Source organism: Emydura macquarii, unplaced genomic scaffold (assembly GCF_026122565.2).
Source record: "Emydura macquarii macquarii isolate MOO-44397 ecotype Brisbane River unplaced genomic scaffold, CSIRO-AGI_Emac_v2 contig_1253, whole genome shotgun sequence".
Taxonomy (NCBI): Eukaryota; Metazoa; Chordata; order Testudines; family Chelidae; genus Emydura; species Emydura macquarii.
In genome coordinates, this window is record NW_027131390.1 from 35,682,139 (window position 1) to 35,699,773 (window position 17,635).

General features: G+C 43.7%; 1 protein-coding gene across 4 annotated transcripts in view; it reads right to left on the bottom strand.

The window, feature by feature from the left end:
- Positions 1-7,043: 7,043 nt before the first annotated feature.
- Positions 7,044-17,635, bottom strand: part of LOC137153292 (H(+)/Cl(-) exchange transporter 5) — a 73,874-nt gene continuing 63,282 nt past the window's right edge. For all 4 annotated transcript variants that reach the window (XM_067548458.1, XM_067548459.1, XM_067548460.1 and 1 more), the window contains 4 exons: positions 16,006-16,192; positions 11,235-11,633; positions 8,848-9,064; positions 7,044-8,270 (listed from right to left, as the gene is read on the bottom strand). In XM_067548458.1, the coding sequence (XP_067404559.1) occupies positions 8,180-8,270; positions 8,848-9,064; positions 11,235-11,633; positions 16,006-16,192 (894 nt within the window). In that variant the 3' untranslated portion in view covers positions 7,044-8,179. The remainder of the gene's footprint in view (positions 8,271-8,847; positions 9,065-11,234; positions 11,634-16,005; positions 16,193-17,635) is intronic.

Here is a 17,635-nt window from a genome sequence, read left to right on the forward strand (position 1 = left end):
GAGAGATTTTTACAGGCTCAGGATTTCCCAGCAAATTATCCTAAACTCAATCATTCAGCCTCATTAAAGATACTCAGAACCATGAAGAATTCACAGTTAACTGGATTGCACAAATTTGGAGTGTCAGAGACAACAAAAAAAAAACCCTAAACAAACAGTGTATTCCAAAAGCAGGAACCATTCAGTTTTCTAATTCTGACTCATTTTATATGCCTCAAACTTGGAAAAAACAATTCCTAAGTAGGCAGGCACCCATCAGAAATTTTGGGAGATTTTTTTTTTTTAAAATAAAAGAAATCAGGGTGTGATTCAAATGTGCGTTATGATAAAAAATTCAGATCAATTTAATTCTTGTGGCTCCATAATGTTTAATCCATCCAACAAGCACCCTTTCCTTTTACTGCTGCCAATGCACTCTCTTATCTTCATTGCCTTGGGTCTCTGTTGACTTTGAAATCACTGCGTGTAAGCACATATGCAGAGCTGTCTGGCAAACTTCCATCACGGCCCTTCTCACCCTTTGCCTAGAAACAAATACTCAAGTTAAAGCCTTCCCCCTTTTGTGATTTCTCTTACCAAATCATCTCAACAGCCCGATCTTTTGTTTAGTTTAGTTCCCTTCCAAACTGATCTGTTTTAAGTCCCAAACATGGAGCAACTTCTCACAGATAAGGAGGAAATCCACATGGAAAACACGTCAACACTCCAGGAAATTTCTTGGAACAGTATAAATAAAACTTACAGAAAACATTGTCCTATTTGAGGCTGCTGGGGTGTGACTTTGTGAGAGAAGATCCAATTACCATTTAAAGCACCAGAGGAGAGATCTCACACAGTCACGCCATCCAGGATTTGGCCCCTTTCCAAACATATTCCATGCCAGCATGTTTTCAGTTAATGACCACTTATATTGCTTGATGTCAGACTTTCTTAGCTCTCTGCTGCATCTGCCATTATCAACTCTGAAGTCAACGGTCAAAAACAAAAACATAGGTATTTCTCTAGCCAAAAGTTAATGATTAATAGCCACAGGCAGCAAAAGTGCAGTCTGCATCCACAGGGAGATTTAGAGCTTTGGAAAAGCAAAGGTGGCAGCTAAGAGACTGGTAGGATCTTGTGGCCTTGCTCACGCATTCTTTCAATCATTGGTAAAGGCTTTGCCTGAGAACATAACACACTGTAGCTACCAGCCATGCCATAACTTGGGACAGTCAGTTGCTCATAATGAGACCATAATTTTTCCATTGGATGTTAAACTTTGCATGCTAGCCATGGGCTCAGATGATTTTTTAGGAGGGAAGATGAAGCTAAATTGGTTTAGTAGGGCATATGCATCTCATGGGCAAGATTTGTCAATGTGAGATTAGGGATTTTGGGTGCATAACTCAAGACACTTAGGAGAGGCCTGATTTTCAGAAAGTGCTGGGCACCTGTCATCTGAAATCAGGCCCCTTTAAAGGGGTCTCATGTTGGGCACCCTAGATTTGAGGCATCCGCATTTGAAAATCTTGAAGGAGACACGTGGCGATAGCCAGATAAATTGCATTTACTCCTGCACCTTGCACTCTGCCCACTAAACCAGATTCCTCAAGGCTTATTCTACAAATTCTAAGCTAGTGAGCAGCTTCACACCAATGCTCTCAGTTATGGCAGCCTCTGGCACGTGGTGCAAACCAGAACAGTCATAGCAATGTGTCCTAGGACTCTGCCTCCTGCTGCCCGGTAGTGCTGCCTATGCCAGGGGCTGCAACAGGAGGTGGAGTCTCACCGTGGAGTACCTGAGAGTGCAACTCTAGGAGGGTCAATGCTCCCCTGACTGCTGTCTGGGAAACCAGGGCTGTAGTCTCTCTCCCTGAGGGACCACCCCACTGGGATCGGGGCAGCAAGCCCTTTGCCCCCCACTAAGTTAGATACTCACTAGCATTTCCAGATGCAGAAATAGATTCCAAATGCTTCAGTGCTTTCAAACTGCGCTTCAGCCGTGCAAAATGCAATTCACCCTTTTTATGTGGTCCCGTGAGCCTCAATTTCCTGCCTGTAAACACAGTCCCTTGCTTCTTCCTCTCATCTCTGCCTATCACTTACCCATTTCACAGGCTGCACTGACATCTGGTGGCCATCATCATAATCCACATGGGCCACTGTGGATGGCTTTCCAAATACTTCCTGTCCCATGGCGAACAGCAGAAAGTAGTATAGGTACAAGAGAACACAGGTTAAATGCAGCCTAACACCCTCCCCGCTTAGAAAGGCAATCAATCAACATCCCGACTAATTGGCTGTGTTTCCCCTTCTAGTTCCATGGGGGAGAAATGCTGCCAGTGCAGCCTAAGAGAAGCAAGTGTCAGTTCCACTCACCCCTCATTGCAGCCCCAGGCCCTGCATGTTCTGTCCACCAGAACAAGCAGGACGACAACCAACACCACTGAAAACTTGGTGCCTTCAGTGGCCGCTCCTTTTGCCTACCTCTCTCTCTCCAGTTCAATTTAATCTGATCTGCAAAAACCCCCCATGACAGCAGCATATTCCAGAACAAAATCCTTATTGCTTATCACCTAGAAAACCCCACCAAACCTGCTGCTGTACTACGTGTCTTCGAGAAGCCATAAACCTGAGGCCTCCAGAGTGAGCTCTTCCACGGAGGCAAGAAAAAACAATTGTTGATCTTTCCTCTAAACTAGGGGTGGGGAACGTATACAGCCCGCGAAATCATTTGTTCTGGACCTGGTGGCGGGGTGGAATTCGGCGGCGGCGGGGTTATGGGGGGGGAGGGGGAAGCAGTGCCCGCCGCCGAAAACCTGCCGCCGTTTGTCCCTTTCAGCAGCGGGGGGATTTTGGCGGGGGGCAGTGCCACGGAACCCCGCCATGAAACCGCGCCGCCGCCGAATTCTCCCCCGCCGCCAGGGCCACCATCAGGCCCTTGACATAAAAAAGGTTCCCCACCCCTGCTCTAAACTCTACAACCACAGAGTTCCCCAGCCTCCTCTCATCACTGCTCATCTTGATAGGTTTGCTGCCTTGGGTTCTGAGCACAGCCCTACAGAATTCCAAGATGAAGGACTTGGATAGAAGAGCAGTGACAATTCATGCTGCAATGTTTCATTAAGACAAATGCAGGAGGAAACATTGGATTTCTACGGAGGTAGTGCCTAAAGTAAGATGAACAGACAGATAATGCCCTCTTCTGAAGAGCACAGATCAAAACAGGCCTATAAAGTCATGGTATGTTACCGAAGACCCCATGCTAGAGAATTACATTCAAGGGTTATTCCATTTGTCCTTATCCAGAGCACTGAGAATAAATTGACCCCATAGCCCCTATTCATAATTCTCACTCATAAGACCTGACATCAGCACCTCTCACTATATCGGATCCAGGATATGGACAGAAGTAGGGCACCACCTCCTCCTGCATAGGCAGCCTGGGCGTGGTGGGCTGGGCACCAATTTAGGCGAAGGTTATAAACAACTCCTCACAGCACTCATCAGTCGGACCCGGGATTGGTCAATGTTTCCTTAACTGCTGCTCATCACCATAGGATCGGAGCACCGCACTCTCATTAATGGAGTATTATGTTTTCCTCACACCAGCCCTGGAGGCAAGGAAGGATTATCCCCATTGTACAGCTGGGGAATTGAGGCCTAAAGCAGATTAAATGACTTGCCTGAGATGGGAATAGAGCTCCCCGGTGCCCTATCCATTAAGGCATCTTTCATATTCCTTTTAACACCAATCACAGAACACAAGGCTTTGCTGCATTTTGCAAGAGACATTTACTGGCAGAAAAATACCAGTATAATTGTATCACTAAATTTAAACTGGCATAAGCAGCTCTATGGCCACTTTCCAGAATAAGTGTTCACCCAAGCAGATATACTGGGTTAGTCTACATGGTGACATTTACCAGCAGAATTACACCAGTATAATTTTACTATGTAGACTAGCCCTAAATCAATTTCAAAATGGCTTTAGTTAAGTGGGTACAGTTCCATGGTGTAGACCAGGCTCAACTCTCTTGTTGGCAACAATTTATTCAGTACCCTTTTAGCTGCAGCTCATCCTTTATATACAAAGTTGGTGCAAAAATTGGGCTTTCAGGATGCTAATCGGTCATCTCCTTTACTGTGTCTGTGGCGTACGCAGCAAGAGATGGGGAGGCAACCCTGGAAGAACACCCCACTATCCTTGAGAGCCAGTTCTTTCATTCATAACTCCTCAGACATGAGTCACAGGGACTCATCTGTTCTTGGTTCCTGACATAAGTGAAGGTTCCTTTTGCTTCTCCACCGTATGCCAGAAGCTCATCTTACTGGGATACAGCTGTGTTGGAGAAGGACCATCTATGTTTCAGTCTCCACAGTTCATCTTGAAGACATCCTGCAAAGAGATTGTGTTGCTTCTCCCCACCTCCTGCTCACTTCCTCATGAAGAAGAGGGAAGGTCTGGAAAGTTAAGACATTTTTTCTGCTTATTTTTTACCTAAGTCTTTCCCTCTTTCCCTGGTTTTGGTGCTGGACTTTTTGGAAGACTAGGGAGCAGGCGCACCGACCCTTCCATGAAAGGGGCAGAAGGGCTGCCATTTTCACAAAGAACTTTTCATTCAAGTGCTCGTCGGAAACGTGCGGGACAGAGGTGTTCAACATTTTCAAGAAACAATCTTAACGAAAAACGACTTCCCCCCTCAACTGTTAAAGCTTCATTCATTTCTAGTCTCTTACCAGTTCTCCAGCCCTCCACTGAGTCCTCCTGCAAAACAGGGACAGAAAAAACAAAACACCCTCTTTTTTGGAAAAAAAAAAATCTTTCCGGCCTTTTTACATCATAAAGCAGCAAAAAATTGGCACACTCTCTTTTCTTTGAAAGTTACCTTTAAGTCCCTCCTGCTGCCAACCATCTGACATTAATTGCTTTGTGCTATTATGATAAACCAAAAACTTAACCTCCCATCAGTTTGGAGCTCTAAATACCTGACCCAGGAAATTTGGGAGGAATACCAAACTGCATCTCAGGCCAGCAGAGCTAGCTCTTTTCCACTCCTTGTGTGATGCCTCATGCAGTCCTCTACCCTGCTCCCTCAAGAGAACTGTTCCAGGAGACCTTCCTTGATAAAAGAGGATGCCCTTGAGAATTGCACTGCAGGCTTTGCCACCCGCACTGCTTTTAAGGAACCAAAAGAAATCTACTGCGTAATGCAGTGAGCAAACTTTCCTTCAGATGCCAGCTGGCAGCTCAGGACAGCGCAGAGTCTGAAATCCAAAGTAAACTCACATAAGGGGGATGAAACGCAGCAAGATTCTCAAATAATCTGTCGGCTCACACCTTGTTCTTGTATGGCTGCCAAGCAGGTATTTCCTGCTGTTAAGCCCAAGAGCCTTTCCATGCAGTAAATTTTATTTAGCGAGCTGCATTCCAGCAAAACCCTTTCCTCTCCATAACTTATCCTGGTTTGTTTTTACTACTCAACAGGTATATGCCTATGTCTTGTGGCAGCTTGGGTATCAGATTCTCTGTGCCCCTTCTCCTTGGAACACATGCCAACCCTACTCTTGTTGGCTTCAATGGCAGTGGGCTAAGGCCATGGGTGATACTAGATTAATCCACTGCAATGTTCTACTTTGCTGTTTTTTCCCCTTTCATCTTCTCCTCCTGGCCCATAATGTGCTTAAACAGCAGTTCCTTTCCCCATGTGAATGCAACATCCTGACAGGAGTGGACAATTCAAGCCATTTTAAACCCTCTCTAAATATGGTGGTCCAAATAATAACAGCTCTGAGACTAAATTAGGACCGTGGGGTGTAGGGTTGAGAGCTTGAGTCTTTCACACCTAAGGCAACTACAAGAAATATACCATTTGTCTCTTCTTAGAACTGAAGTGTGAGAAGAGAACAAAGTTCTACATCAGAAATACAGCATGGAGTATCCAAAATGACAGTTGTTCTCTGGAGGAGATAGATTTGGTTGTTTGGTGCACGCTTGATTATAATTTAGCCAAAAATAGCTTTTCATGGTATTCTTTCAAACACTGGGCATGGAAAGTATTCTTCAAATGAGGAATCAGGGGTAGCACTTTGAAAATGGGACAAAACAGGTTCAAGCGTAAACTAAGATTCCAGTGGCAACCCAACGATACAGCAGAGGATAACAGAATTAAAAACCAACTTCTTGTTAGTTGCAAATGTTCTCCACTTTTTCCACTCTTCCTGTAAAAGATGAAACAAGTAGTGGTCTCCTGCTGAACATGAAATTCTGAAGACAAAGTCAAGGCATTTATTTGCCAAGCAAAAGATATTGACGTGGGGATATTCTGGTCTGCTGACTTGACTTCTATTCATTATGATTAGAGCAGCAGATGCTGTCCTAGTGTTTGTTAGGCTGCAGAAGCAGTGGTGACATCTGCCCACCACTGGAGAGGCTTTGAAAAAATTTGATCTATGCTTCAAACAGAAACCAGCTTATTTACACTGGAGTGAACTTCTAGTGCTCACAGAAGCTGCCAGCCAGTTCTGGAGACTGAAGGCCTATTTACCCGTGTAAACTTCCCACATATTGCCTCCAACTCTGAATAGACCTCATCTAAGGATGAGTTGAGTCCCCAAGGTCCTTTCAGTCCATAGCTAAGACTGCCAAAAATGGCCAAAATGTGCTAAATGTAATACCTGTTTTAATGGCCCAATACGTGTCCATCAGGAACTAGACTAAGAACCCTATTCATTTCTCATAGGCACCTTGAAGCGTGGCCATTGCTTTTGGCAGTTTAACTATTTGGCTCACAGTCAACTTTTGGCCACTTCCCTGAATTCAAACCAGTGAGCTGGAGGTGAAAGGCAGCTCAGCATTCCATTGCCAACCCTTAGCTATGTTCCTACAAATTGATCTGGAGTGGTGCTAAGATTAATAGGCTGGTTTCTGATTGTACTTATGTACCCAGGAACCTTCAGTAAATGGTCAAGTGATCTCATTAATTGACACCAATTCAATTTGCTAGAAACTGGGACAAACATAATTGGGAAGGACCATCCAGGTTATGAGTTATCGTGTTGGATTAGGTCAGGAAGGGTTTTTTATTGCATAGTTGGTGGTAATAAGACAGACAGCAGAGGGTGAATGTGCATAAAGTGGCAGTGTACTAATTCCCGGACAGGATTATATCCTGAGTTCAGCACAGTAAAAGGCAGGGAAGCAGGGAACAGAACATACATGCATGTAAACATTATGGATAGGGGACTCTCCAATAAAACAGACATACTCATCAACACAAGACACTGCTGATTAAGAAAGAGGTCAGTTGTGCAATATTTGTAACATGATATGGGATTGTTTGGAAGGAGTGCAGTAAAACTAAGGCAATAACTCAGGACTCTGTCTTAATCCTTTCACTGCTCATTATGGAGAAGGAGAAATCCTTGATCTTAGCCAACAAGGAGAGAGTTGCAAGAATGTAACTGGTGAGCCCTTCTGCTGTCCCTTCAGGTACTTTTAAGGAGCAAATCAGAGGGTAACTTAATACATTCAGAGAAGACTAAAATGAAGCTACTTTCTGTTTAGAAGCAGGGCTTTTTTTGCTTGAAGAACAAAACAAATTCTCATTTAGCTGGACACTGCATGCAGGAATATGTAGATTTACCTTGGGCTCAAATATAGAACTCAAAAAGCCCCCATTTTGCTGATGGCTTTTAGAAACCCTAAAAAAAAAAAAAAAAAGGAAGTAGCAGATCTGTGTTTTTACCAAGCAGCTGTCTGGGAAATTGTGGCCCTTAGTTATGACCATCTCTTTCTTAGGCATCTTAGTGCTGTGTGCAGAAGTCATCCTTCTCCTCCATAGCTTTTGGAGACTTAAAACTAGATCATCTTTTCTTCCCCTCCCAACATTAGTTATCAAAGTCCAAATAAAATAAAGGAACAGATTTAATTCTGTAGCATTTTGCTTTTACTCCTTCATGGAATCTTTCCAATGCAACTTCACAAAAGCATTATAATAAAGTCTTTTCTTCTAAAGAGAAGATTAATTTCCACAGATTACATAGTGCAATTGGTTATTTTGTAGAAAAACATGATTATCTTCAGCTCCATACAGGAAAACTCTGAAGATAGCTCCAGTTTCTTAATAAAAATAGAAGAGAAAATCCAGGGTCTTTTATAAAGTTTTGTTTTAAACACCCAATAAGTATTAGTCTATTTTTAATTGAAGAGTATGGAATCTGGGTCTTGGTTAGCCATCTGTGCAATGTGTTTTAATACATCCTTTTTGGTAATGATCCCAAGTAGTTTCCTGAAAAGTTAATTAACAGATTGTTAGCATATGAGCACCTTCCCTTGATTTTCCTCCTAAAGTTACTCTGACCATGGCTTTTCTGATTGCAATTCTAATCCATAATGATCACCAAATGTTTCCATGGCTCAGAATACTAAGACTCTATGCAAAGTATGGAATTTACATTTCTGATCAAACCACTGATCAATCGAGTTTGGGTATCATCTAAACAAGCAGATCTACAAATATTAGTCAATTTATAATTCTTCCCCCACATCTTAAAATTCTATTTTGTATTCACTAAACTTAGATGTCCTACAGAAAACCAACACACCCACACCCACCTCCGCCTGCCCTCCCTCTACACAGCTGAAGTATAAGATGACCTTGTGTCTCAAGTGAAGAGATCTGACATGGTGCTGTGCCTAATGGCTTTAATCCCCCCTCCCTCCCTCCCAACCACCCCATCTACAGCCTTTACCAGCAAGGAGAGAAGAATTTGGCTCCCTGAGATTAACAAGCAACTTTTAAGGCTTTGTATTCGGCATGGCTCTAGTAGGTTCCCAGCCCCAATTCCTCCGTGCAGTGTTCTCACCCATTGTGAGTGACGAGGCACTGGCGTAGTCCCAGCTTGCGGAATATATCCACAACTATCTCCATGGGCGTTTGGTCTGTCACTGTGAATGGACTGAGGTCCAGGATACTCCTGAGTTTGAGCATGGACGGGGAGCTCGGAGGCAGTGGAGGAGAGTGGTCAGTGAAATAAATAATTGAAGTGCTCACAATCCCATCCTGCTTCTTCCGGGCATTTTCTGAGTGAAAAACATGGTGGGTTAAAAAAGGAAGATGTCTAAAGCACAGGTTTTTCCTCCCTCCGCTCCCATCATATAGCTTTAAAGGACCATTCCTTCATCTACTCAAGCAAAGGATTAGCAGAGGATTTCTCCCCTAAGCCATCTGTCCAACCACCTGAGTGGGAGGGACGACAACACTGGACACCAGCTCGCTTTTCTTCAGCTCAGCGCATCACAGCCCCCGGGGCACGATAACTCCTCCCCTGCTGCTGAACGTTACTGCTGCTCAGCATATCACGCTCTGCACCGAGCGGCTGTCACAGCAGAGTTTGGATCCACTTTTTGGTGCTGCTGCTGAGTCATCTTGTTGCTGAAAAGAAACCCACCTAACGTGAGGGGAATAAGAGCATTTCCGGAGAGGACTAGATGATAATGCTGGACACAAAAGTACAGTTCAGGAGAAATGACAGAGGGATAATAGTTGACCTTTACGCAGCACTAGTCATAAAAGGACCTTTAATTTACCCATTTATAAAAAGCCTTTTACAAGGGGCAAACTGAGGCACACAGTGGTAGACAACATGCTCAATACCCTTACCAGCTACTCAGCTGGGTCCCCTCCATATTTAACAGAGAACAATATTTTACAGCAATTTAGTAGATCAGATCATTCTGTTCACTTGACTTCAAAACTGATTCCCTCCAGCCCACTCCCAATCGTTAGAGACATGGCTCAGTTAAGGCACTCTCCAACTTTGCAAAGTTTACTTTAATAAGAGTAGTGGTTGGGAGGTGAAGTCCACATCAGGACAATCTGACAGTACCCATGCCATATCAGAGTGCCCGGATACCATTTAATTATTAGTATTGCCTATGAAAACAAGGAAAGAGGCTGGCCTGCCTTCCAAAAATCTGAATTCAGAATGGTGCCGACCTTAGACATTTGACAATCATCTCAGGCCGACAGTTGGGAATGAATTCTTTTCTGTGCATCTTTGGCAAGCCTGAACTACTCCACTGGGAAGGCTCTGAACACTCCTGACTAAATCAGACCAGACTGTACCCCAGTGCAGCCAGGACCAAGGAAGGAAATCATTAAGCTTTCCTGCATTTCCTTCCTTCCCATTGTCAATGGCTGAAATATTTAGTAAGATACCTAACAAAAACATGCAGAGCAAAAGTTCCTGTACTGTAAGACAGTGAGTGAAGTCTGTACTGCATGCTTACAGATTCCCACCGAAATCAGACGTTTTGCACTACAGAGTCTCTCACTAACACGAGCATGGACAGGGCTGGTTCACATAGATCTGGGTCTCCCCTTACAAGCCACATTAGGGTTCAAGAGTCCATGTGTCTGCTCTGCCTACTCAAACTGCTCTGCCATGCCAGGTGAAAGGAGTCCATCCCACAGAGGGCAGCAACAGGTAGTATGTCTAGAGCCAGTGCATGTGTTTATGACATTGCAAACATAGTAGGTGGAGCGTTCCGGAGAAGCACGGGGGGGGAGGGGGAAATTTGCAATGTGCCCCAGACAGTGCTGTGATAAAAAAGAGGAATCGTTCTTATTTCTAAAGCTCTGGCTCAGCACAATGCTGCTCATGCTCCCTACCAAGTGGCACTGAAGCATGACTAGTAAATATCACAGCAGCCTTTCAATCTGTCCCTGGTGGAGTGGAGACTGGTGGGAACCCCATGACTCTGATCCCTCCATCTGCAGGTTTGGCAGCACTGTCAAATGGCCCAAAATGTGGTTGAAACACTGACAAGTCGCTATAAGGCAACAGCCAGACCTAATGTTCCAAGTGTATCCAGTTTGTTCGTTTTTTTTAAATGCACAGAACCAACAACACTCCAACCACAATAAAGATCAGCTGCAGAAAGTATCTTTTAAAAATAAGTCAGCCAATAAAATAAAATAATTTTAGTTGCTGATGGGCCAAAGCCTTAATCTCCAGGTCAGTGCTCTCGCTGCATTGATTTAGTTAAACACATATGCTGAGTAGCACTTTACACATGAAGGCTCAGTATGATGGAATTTACATGCCCTGATCATAGGTGTTGCAGAATGGCAACATTCACTCAAGCCTACATCTATGGCACTATTAATTTTAACAAATGTAAGATGTAACTGCTGGCACTTAGAAGCCTCTGACTGCAACCACATTGCATTCTGCCTTTGCCCTCTTACCAATTGAAATGATGAGATCTCGCCTGAGGACAAATCCGACAAGCCTCTGAGACTCCCGTGACACCACCACTGGATAGCCGCTATAAGTGGTTTCATTGATTATGGCCTCCACATCCTCTACTACCATGCTGTCCTGTGTGAGTACAGTCAGAGGAGGGTCATTCCGCCGCGGCCTCATTACGTCCATGGCGAGAGTCTTGTGCGAGAACTCCTCCTTGGCTTCTAGGAAGGGGTAGCCATTGAGACGAATATGGGCATCATAGATGCCCTCTCGTCCAATAGCATCTGCCACCCACTTGCTAGTCATAGCTGCAGCCATTAGAGGAACAATATATTCCAGTCCACCAGTAAGCTCAAACATAATAACCACCAGCGACACAGTCATACGGGTTACTCCACCTGCAAAATAGAACACAAGTCTCAGATTTGACACACATCAGGATTCCCAACAGGAGCTCCCTTGTTTCTGATGTGTAATGTAGGCGTACTATGCTAAAGCCCCTAGGCAAGCTCTAGTAGCAGGCGGGTGCACCAGATGAACATCCCTGATCTTCACATTCTCATACAGAAGGCACATTCGTTTTCTAGTGTAACCTTGAAAACAATGAATAGAGGTAAATATTAACTTTATGACAAAGTGTCCATGCTCTACGGGAGATTTATTATGTCTTAGTCTGGATTATAGGACTCATTAAATTTGTTAACTTAACTTCCATGAAGCCAGGAACCAGAGCTGTTCCTAAGACTCTCCCATAGTACACGGAAGTAGGCCCAAGGAACCCCATACGTTTATATCAGCTGATTGAATATACTTGCAATCTGGACTGTTGCCTCATGTTCTCCTGGAGAGAATCATAAAATTTAGTGGGTTTGCCATCATGAGGAACTGACCACCCCTGAAATATGTCTGCTATTTATATTGGCTTACTAAGTTATTTTCTTTGACTGTTTATATTTACATTATTTATCAATTTTCCAGCAGGCAGGGATGGAGAAACATTACACACATGTAAATACACACAAATATTTTTAAATAAATACCAACTGGTGTTTTTGAGTCTCAGCTTGCTGGAAAGTTGAACATTGTTCCTTGTCAAGAGTACAAATGAATTAGCCACAAAACTGTTTACACACAAAAGGAAAGGTCTGAAACACCTCAAGCAATAAAGAGAAGTACAGATAACTGTTTATGAATCTGTTTCTCTTTTTTAGGCTGCTGTATCCTCAAGCCAACTGGCATTCTGACCCTGTCATTGTTGCCATCTTAAGCTCCCTTGATGGCCAGGGAGAATACAAATGGCTTTTTTAACTGCTTTGGTTTAGCGACACACAGACATTTCGATCTCTGGGAAATACACACGCATAGGTTTTCAAAACAAAATGGGTATAAAATTTCAGAAGAGCCTCAGTGACTTACGCTCCTAAGTGCTGATATCACTTTTGAAAATGGCACTTAGGCTCTTTTGAAAATTTTGCCCAATGAAGCTGCTTTCTTGAGTTCTCGGAGTCCCCATAGCGACTTCTAAAGCTTTGTTTTTACTTTTACAGTTTTACAATTACATGGGAGTTTTTACTCCAGTCATGTTCTTCTGCATTTGTTCACCTGTGAAAGACTATTAAATACCACCATGTTTGTTTAATGTGATTGCTTAATACTATAGAGTACTGTGCAAACAAACAGTAGGAATGATTATCCCATTTTCTTGGAAGGAGATCAGTCAGTGTTCTAAAACAGCATGTTTACACTTCTCATATTTTACATAGCTTCTCCAAAGTCAGGAATATTTTAGATTTCAACAACAAATGAACTATCCCTTGTTCCTAACTGAACCCCAACACTAGAACTAGTCCTAGAAGCAAGTATTCTGAGTTTTCAGACACTTCTGTCTTCTCTGAAAACAGTAGCAGAAGGCAAAGATAAATCTAAACTTCCAGGGTTTGCTCCACCACTTGCACTTGGATGTCCTAACTGAAGCTGGTGTGATGTGTGATGAATACCAAAGGCACAGAGGATCTTTGGAAAGCATAAGGTGGCACATTGCAGTCTATTAGTTTGTGGCTAAGAGGATGGTTGGAAATCGCATCCCAGAGTGAAGTCCAGTCAGATACACTCCTGCTTCACAAAAGGGATATTCTTAATATGCTCTCAAAAACCCACAATAGAGTACATGAAGCAAGAATTGTACCAAAAAGCAGGAAGGCTGACAGAAGATAAGGACTAAAAGCATAGAGAAAGACTTTAATATTCTATGATTTTATGACCAGGGTAAAATTTGAGTTGGAAGGGATCTCAGGAGGTACCTAGTCCAACCCGCTCCTCAAAACAGGACTAACCTTAGCTAAATAATCCCAGCCAGGGCTTTGTCAAGCCGCATCTTAAAAATCTCTAATGATGGAGATTCCACCACCTCCCTAGGTAACCCATTCCAGTGCTTCACCACCCTCCCAATGAAAAACTTTTTCCTAATATCCAACCTAGACCTCCCCCACTGCAACTTGAGACCATTTCTCCTTGTTCTGTGATCTACTGCGACTGAGAACTGCCTAGTTCCATCCTTCCTGGAACCTCCTTTAGGGAAGTTAAAGGCTGTTATCAAATCCCCCCTCATTCTTCTCTTTTGCAGATTAAACAAGCCTAGTTTCCTCAGCCTCTCCTCATAAGTCTTGTGCTCCAGCTCCCTAATCATTTTTGTTGCCCTCCGCTGTACTCTCTCCAACTTTTCCACATCTTTTTTTGTAGTGGGGGGCCCAAAACTGGACACAATACTCCAAATGCAGCCTCACCAATGCCAAATAGAGGGAAATAATCACTTCCCGCGATCTGCTGGCAATGCTCCTACTAATGCAGCCCAATATGCTATTAGCCTTCTTGGCAACCAGGGCACACTGCTGACTCATATCCAGCTTCTTATCCACTGTAATCCCCAGGTCCTTTTCTGCAGAACTGCTGCCTAGCTCATCGGTCCCCAGTCTGTAGCTGGGCATAGGATTCTTCCATCCTAAGTGGAGGACTCTGCACTTGAACCTCATCAGATTTCTTTTGGCCCAATTCTCCAATTTGTCTAGGTCACTCTGTATCCTATCTACCCCTCCCCCCAAGCTTAGTGTCATCTGCAAACTTGCTGAGGGTGCAATCTACCCCATCTTCCAGATCATTAACGAAGATGTTGAACAAAATTGGACCCAGGACCGATCCGTGGGGCAATCTGCTTGTGACTGGCTGCCAGCTAGACATCAAGCCATTGATCACTACCCATTGAGCCCAATGACCTAGCCAGTTCTCTATCCATTTTATAGACCATTCATTCAACCCATACTTTTTACTTGCTGATAAGATTACTGTGGGAGACCGTATCAAAAGCTTTGCTAAAGTCAAGGTATATCACGTCCACCGCTTTCCCCACATCCACAGAGCCAGTCACCTCTTCATAGAAGGCAATCAGGTTGGTCAGGCATGACTTTCCCTTGGTGAATCCATGTTGACTGTTCTTGATCACCTCTCTCTCTTCCAAGTGCCTTAAAATGGATACCTTGAGGACCTGCTCCATGATTTTTCCAGGGATAGAGGTGAAGCTGACCGGTCTGTAGTTCCTTAGAACCTCTTTCTTCCCTTTCTTGAAGATGGGCACTATATTTGCTTTTTTCCAATCATCAGGGACCTTCCCCAATTGCCACGAGCTTTCAAAGATAATAGCCAATGGCTCTGAAATCACCTCAGTTAATTCCCTCAGCACCCTCGAATGCATTGCATCTGGCCCTATGGACTTGTGTATGTCCAGTCTTTCTAAATAAGTCCTGGACCTGTTCCTTCAGCACTGAGGGATGTTCACCTCCTCCCCATTCTGTGCCTCCCAGTGCAGTAGTCTGGGAGCTGACCTTGTCTGTGAAGATACAGGCAAAAAAGGCATTGAGTACCTCAGCTTTCTCCACATTCTCTGTCACTAGGTTGCCTCCCCCATTCCGTAAGGGGCCCACACTTTCCCTAATCTGGTATCATACCTGTAGAAACCCTTCTTGTTCCCCCTTCATGTCCCTTGCTAACTGCAACTCCAGTTGCACTTTGGCTTTCCTGATTTCATTCCTGCACGTTCGAGCAGTATTTTTATAATCCTCCCTAGTCATCTGACAAAGCTTCCACTTCTTGTAAGCTTCTTTTTTGTGTTTAAGCTCACCGAAGATTTTTGTTAAGCCAAGCTGGGCGCCTACGATATTTGCTATTCTTTCTGCACATTGGGATGGTTTGTTCTTGTGCCCTCAATAAGGTTTCTTTAAAATACAGCCAGCTCTCTTGGATTCCTTTCCTCCTCATATCAGCTCCCTGAGGGAGTCAAAGCCTACTTTTCTGAAGTCTGTGGTCTGTATCCTGCTGTTCTTCTTTCTTCCTTTTATCAGGATCCTGAACTCGACCATCTCATGGTCACTGCTGCCTAGGATGCCACCCACTTCTACTTCCCCTACCAAATCTTCCCTGTTTGTCAACCTAATTTATTTTAAATATTTACTCAGGAAATTCCATTGAAGTGTTTCATCTAATTTCCAAGGACATCCTGGTGCAGACTAGAGCAGGCAGAAATGTGATCAATACAGTACGCATCACAAAGTACAGTTTCAGAGTTTCCTCCCTCCAGATAAAAGCCATTTCAAAGTCTGCAAAATTAGCAGCGTTTCACACCACAGCATTTCTTTGCGACTCTGACAGCAGCTCCATAGATAACTGAAAGTACCACATTGAGTTTCAGCTATAAACTAACAGCAAATGTTTGCTGCTTACCTAGACATGCTGCAGCCCCAACCATTGCATAAAGGCCAGGAGTGATGCAATCAGCACCTTGACTGCACCAGCCACTGAAGATAGTCCAGTCGTGGTGATAGTAAGCCAGCTGCTCCATTCCTACTCCGAGTAGTCTGCCTACTATGGCACCGACCGCCATGCTAGGAATGAAGAGACCCGAAGGGACCTGCCAAAAAAATCCAACACATTAATGTATGGTAAAGGATACATTTTGCAAAAGTAAGGCAGAATACACAGAGGAGGTAACAGAAGTCGAACACAGAATCAGGTTGGCAATCATCACCAACTATGATTGGTGGCAATAATCAATCATTAAAACCATGTACTGATCTCCTCCCTGCACCCCTATGTTGGCAGAGGGAAGGATACATACTGTACTGACACTGCCCTGAACGAACAAGTGACCACAATATATACAGTGCCTATGTGGATAACACTGTCCTTACCGCAACATTCATTCTCAGTTCCCTATGTAACCAACTGCACTTACCGATTACTCATGTGTGAAACAAAACAGGGTTTGTGGGAAAAGCTTTGCTATAAAGAAACTTGCTTTAACATGAGGCTCTGACAACTGATCATTTCAAGTGCCGGAGAACTGAATGAGAGAGAGACCATGCCTTACAACATTGCCCCCTCCCTTGGCCCCAATCAAAGGAAAGATATGGGGCATGCCACATCCCAGAGGCAGGTTTAGGTATCCCACACTGTCCCCTTTCCAGTCTTATGCTTCCACCATTAGTGTGCACTCCAATGAAAACACCTATGCTAGGCTCAAATCTTTAACCACACACATTAGTTATGATAACTTTGCGGTGATACAACACCAATACACAATCACAGATTGAAAAATATGTCCTATTGTGAGCTATTGTGGTAGGGTGTTCCAGAGTCTGTCTTCATTTCTTTGTGGTGTTGACTTAAACTACATAACTGTTTACAAAAAAATACTCTCCTACAGCCCGAATTTATTACTGAACACAACTGGTTACTGTTGCGCTGCTTTAATAAGTTTCTAATAAACCATTGTCCTATGAGAACAACACAAAATGGCTACACACATGCCGCATATTAGTGTTCCCCTACGTCCTTCCAGCTGGACAACTGCTGTGTGTCATTACACATGTGAAACACCCAACCACACTGAAAACTCCATTGCTAAAATAGAGCAATACCTCTCCCCAGCCTGAAATTCTAGCTGATCCTTGCAACAGTGATCCCCAGAATAAGGTCTCGCAGGAGCTTTAGGGATTCTCACAGCCACATTCACATCATCTATTCTGACATGATTTGGCTTACGAAGAATGAAGTGCTTTCAAACTGCCACACTAGCTGAAATCACCACACCCTCTAACGTAGTGTAGGGATTTTGTGTCATACATTTGAGCGCTGTCCGTTGTAGCAATGAACCATTTCATTGTAACTTAAAGGGGAAATTGCGTTGTATATATTTAGTGATTCATACAGCTTGCCTTTACTGGAATTAAGTGGTTACTTTTCAAATACTGGGAAAAAGATGCTTAGCTTTGCAGTCTTATAGTCAGCATCTCATATTCTGTCCCCTCAGTTTCTTATAAGGAAGCCACCAAATGTATTATAACTTTAGTGG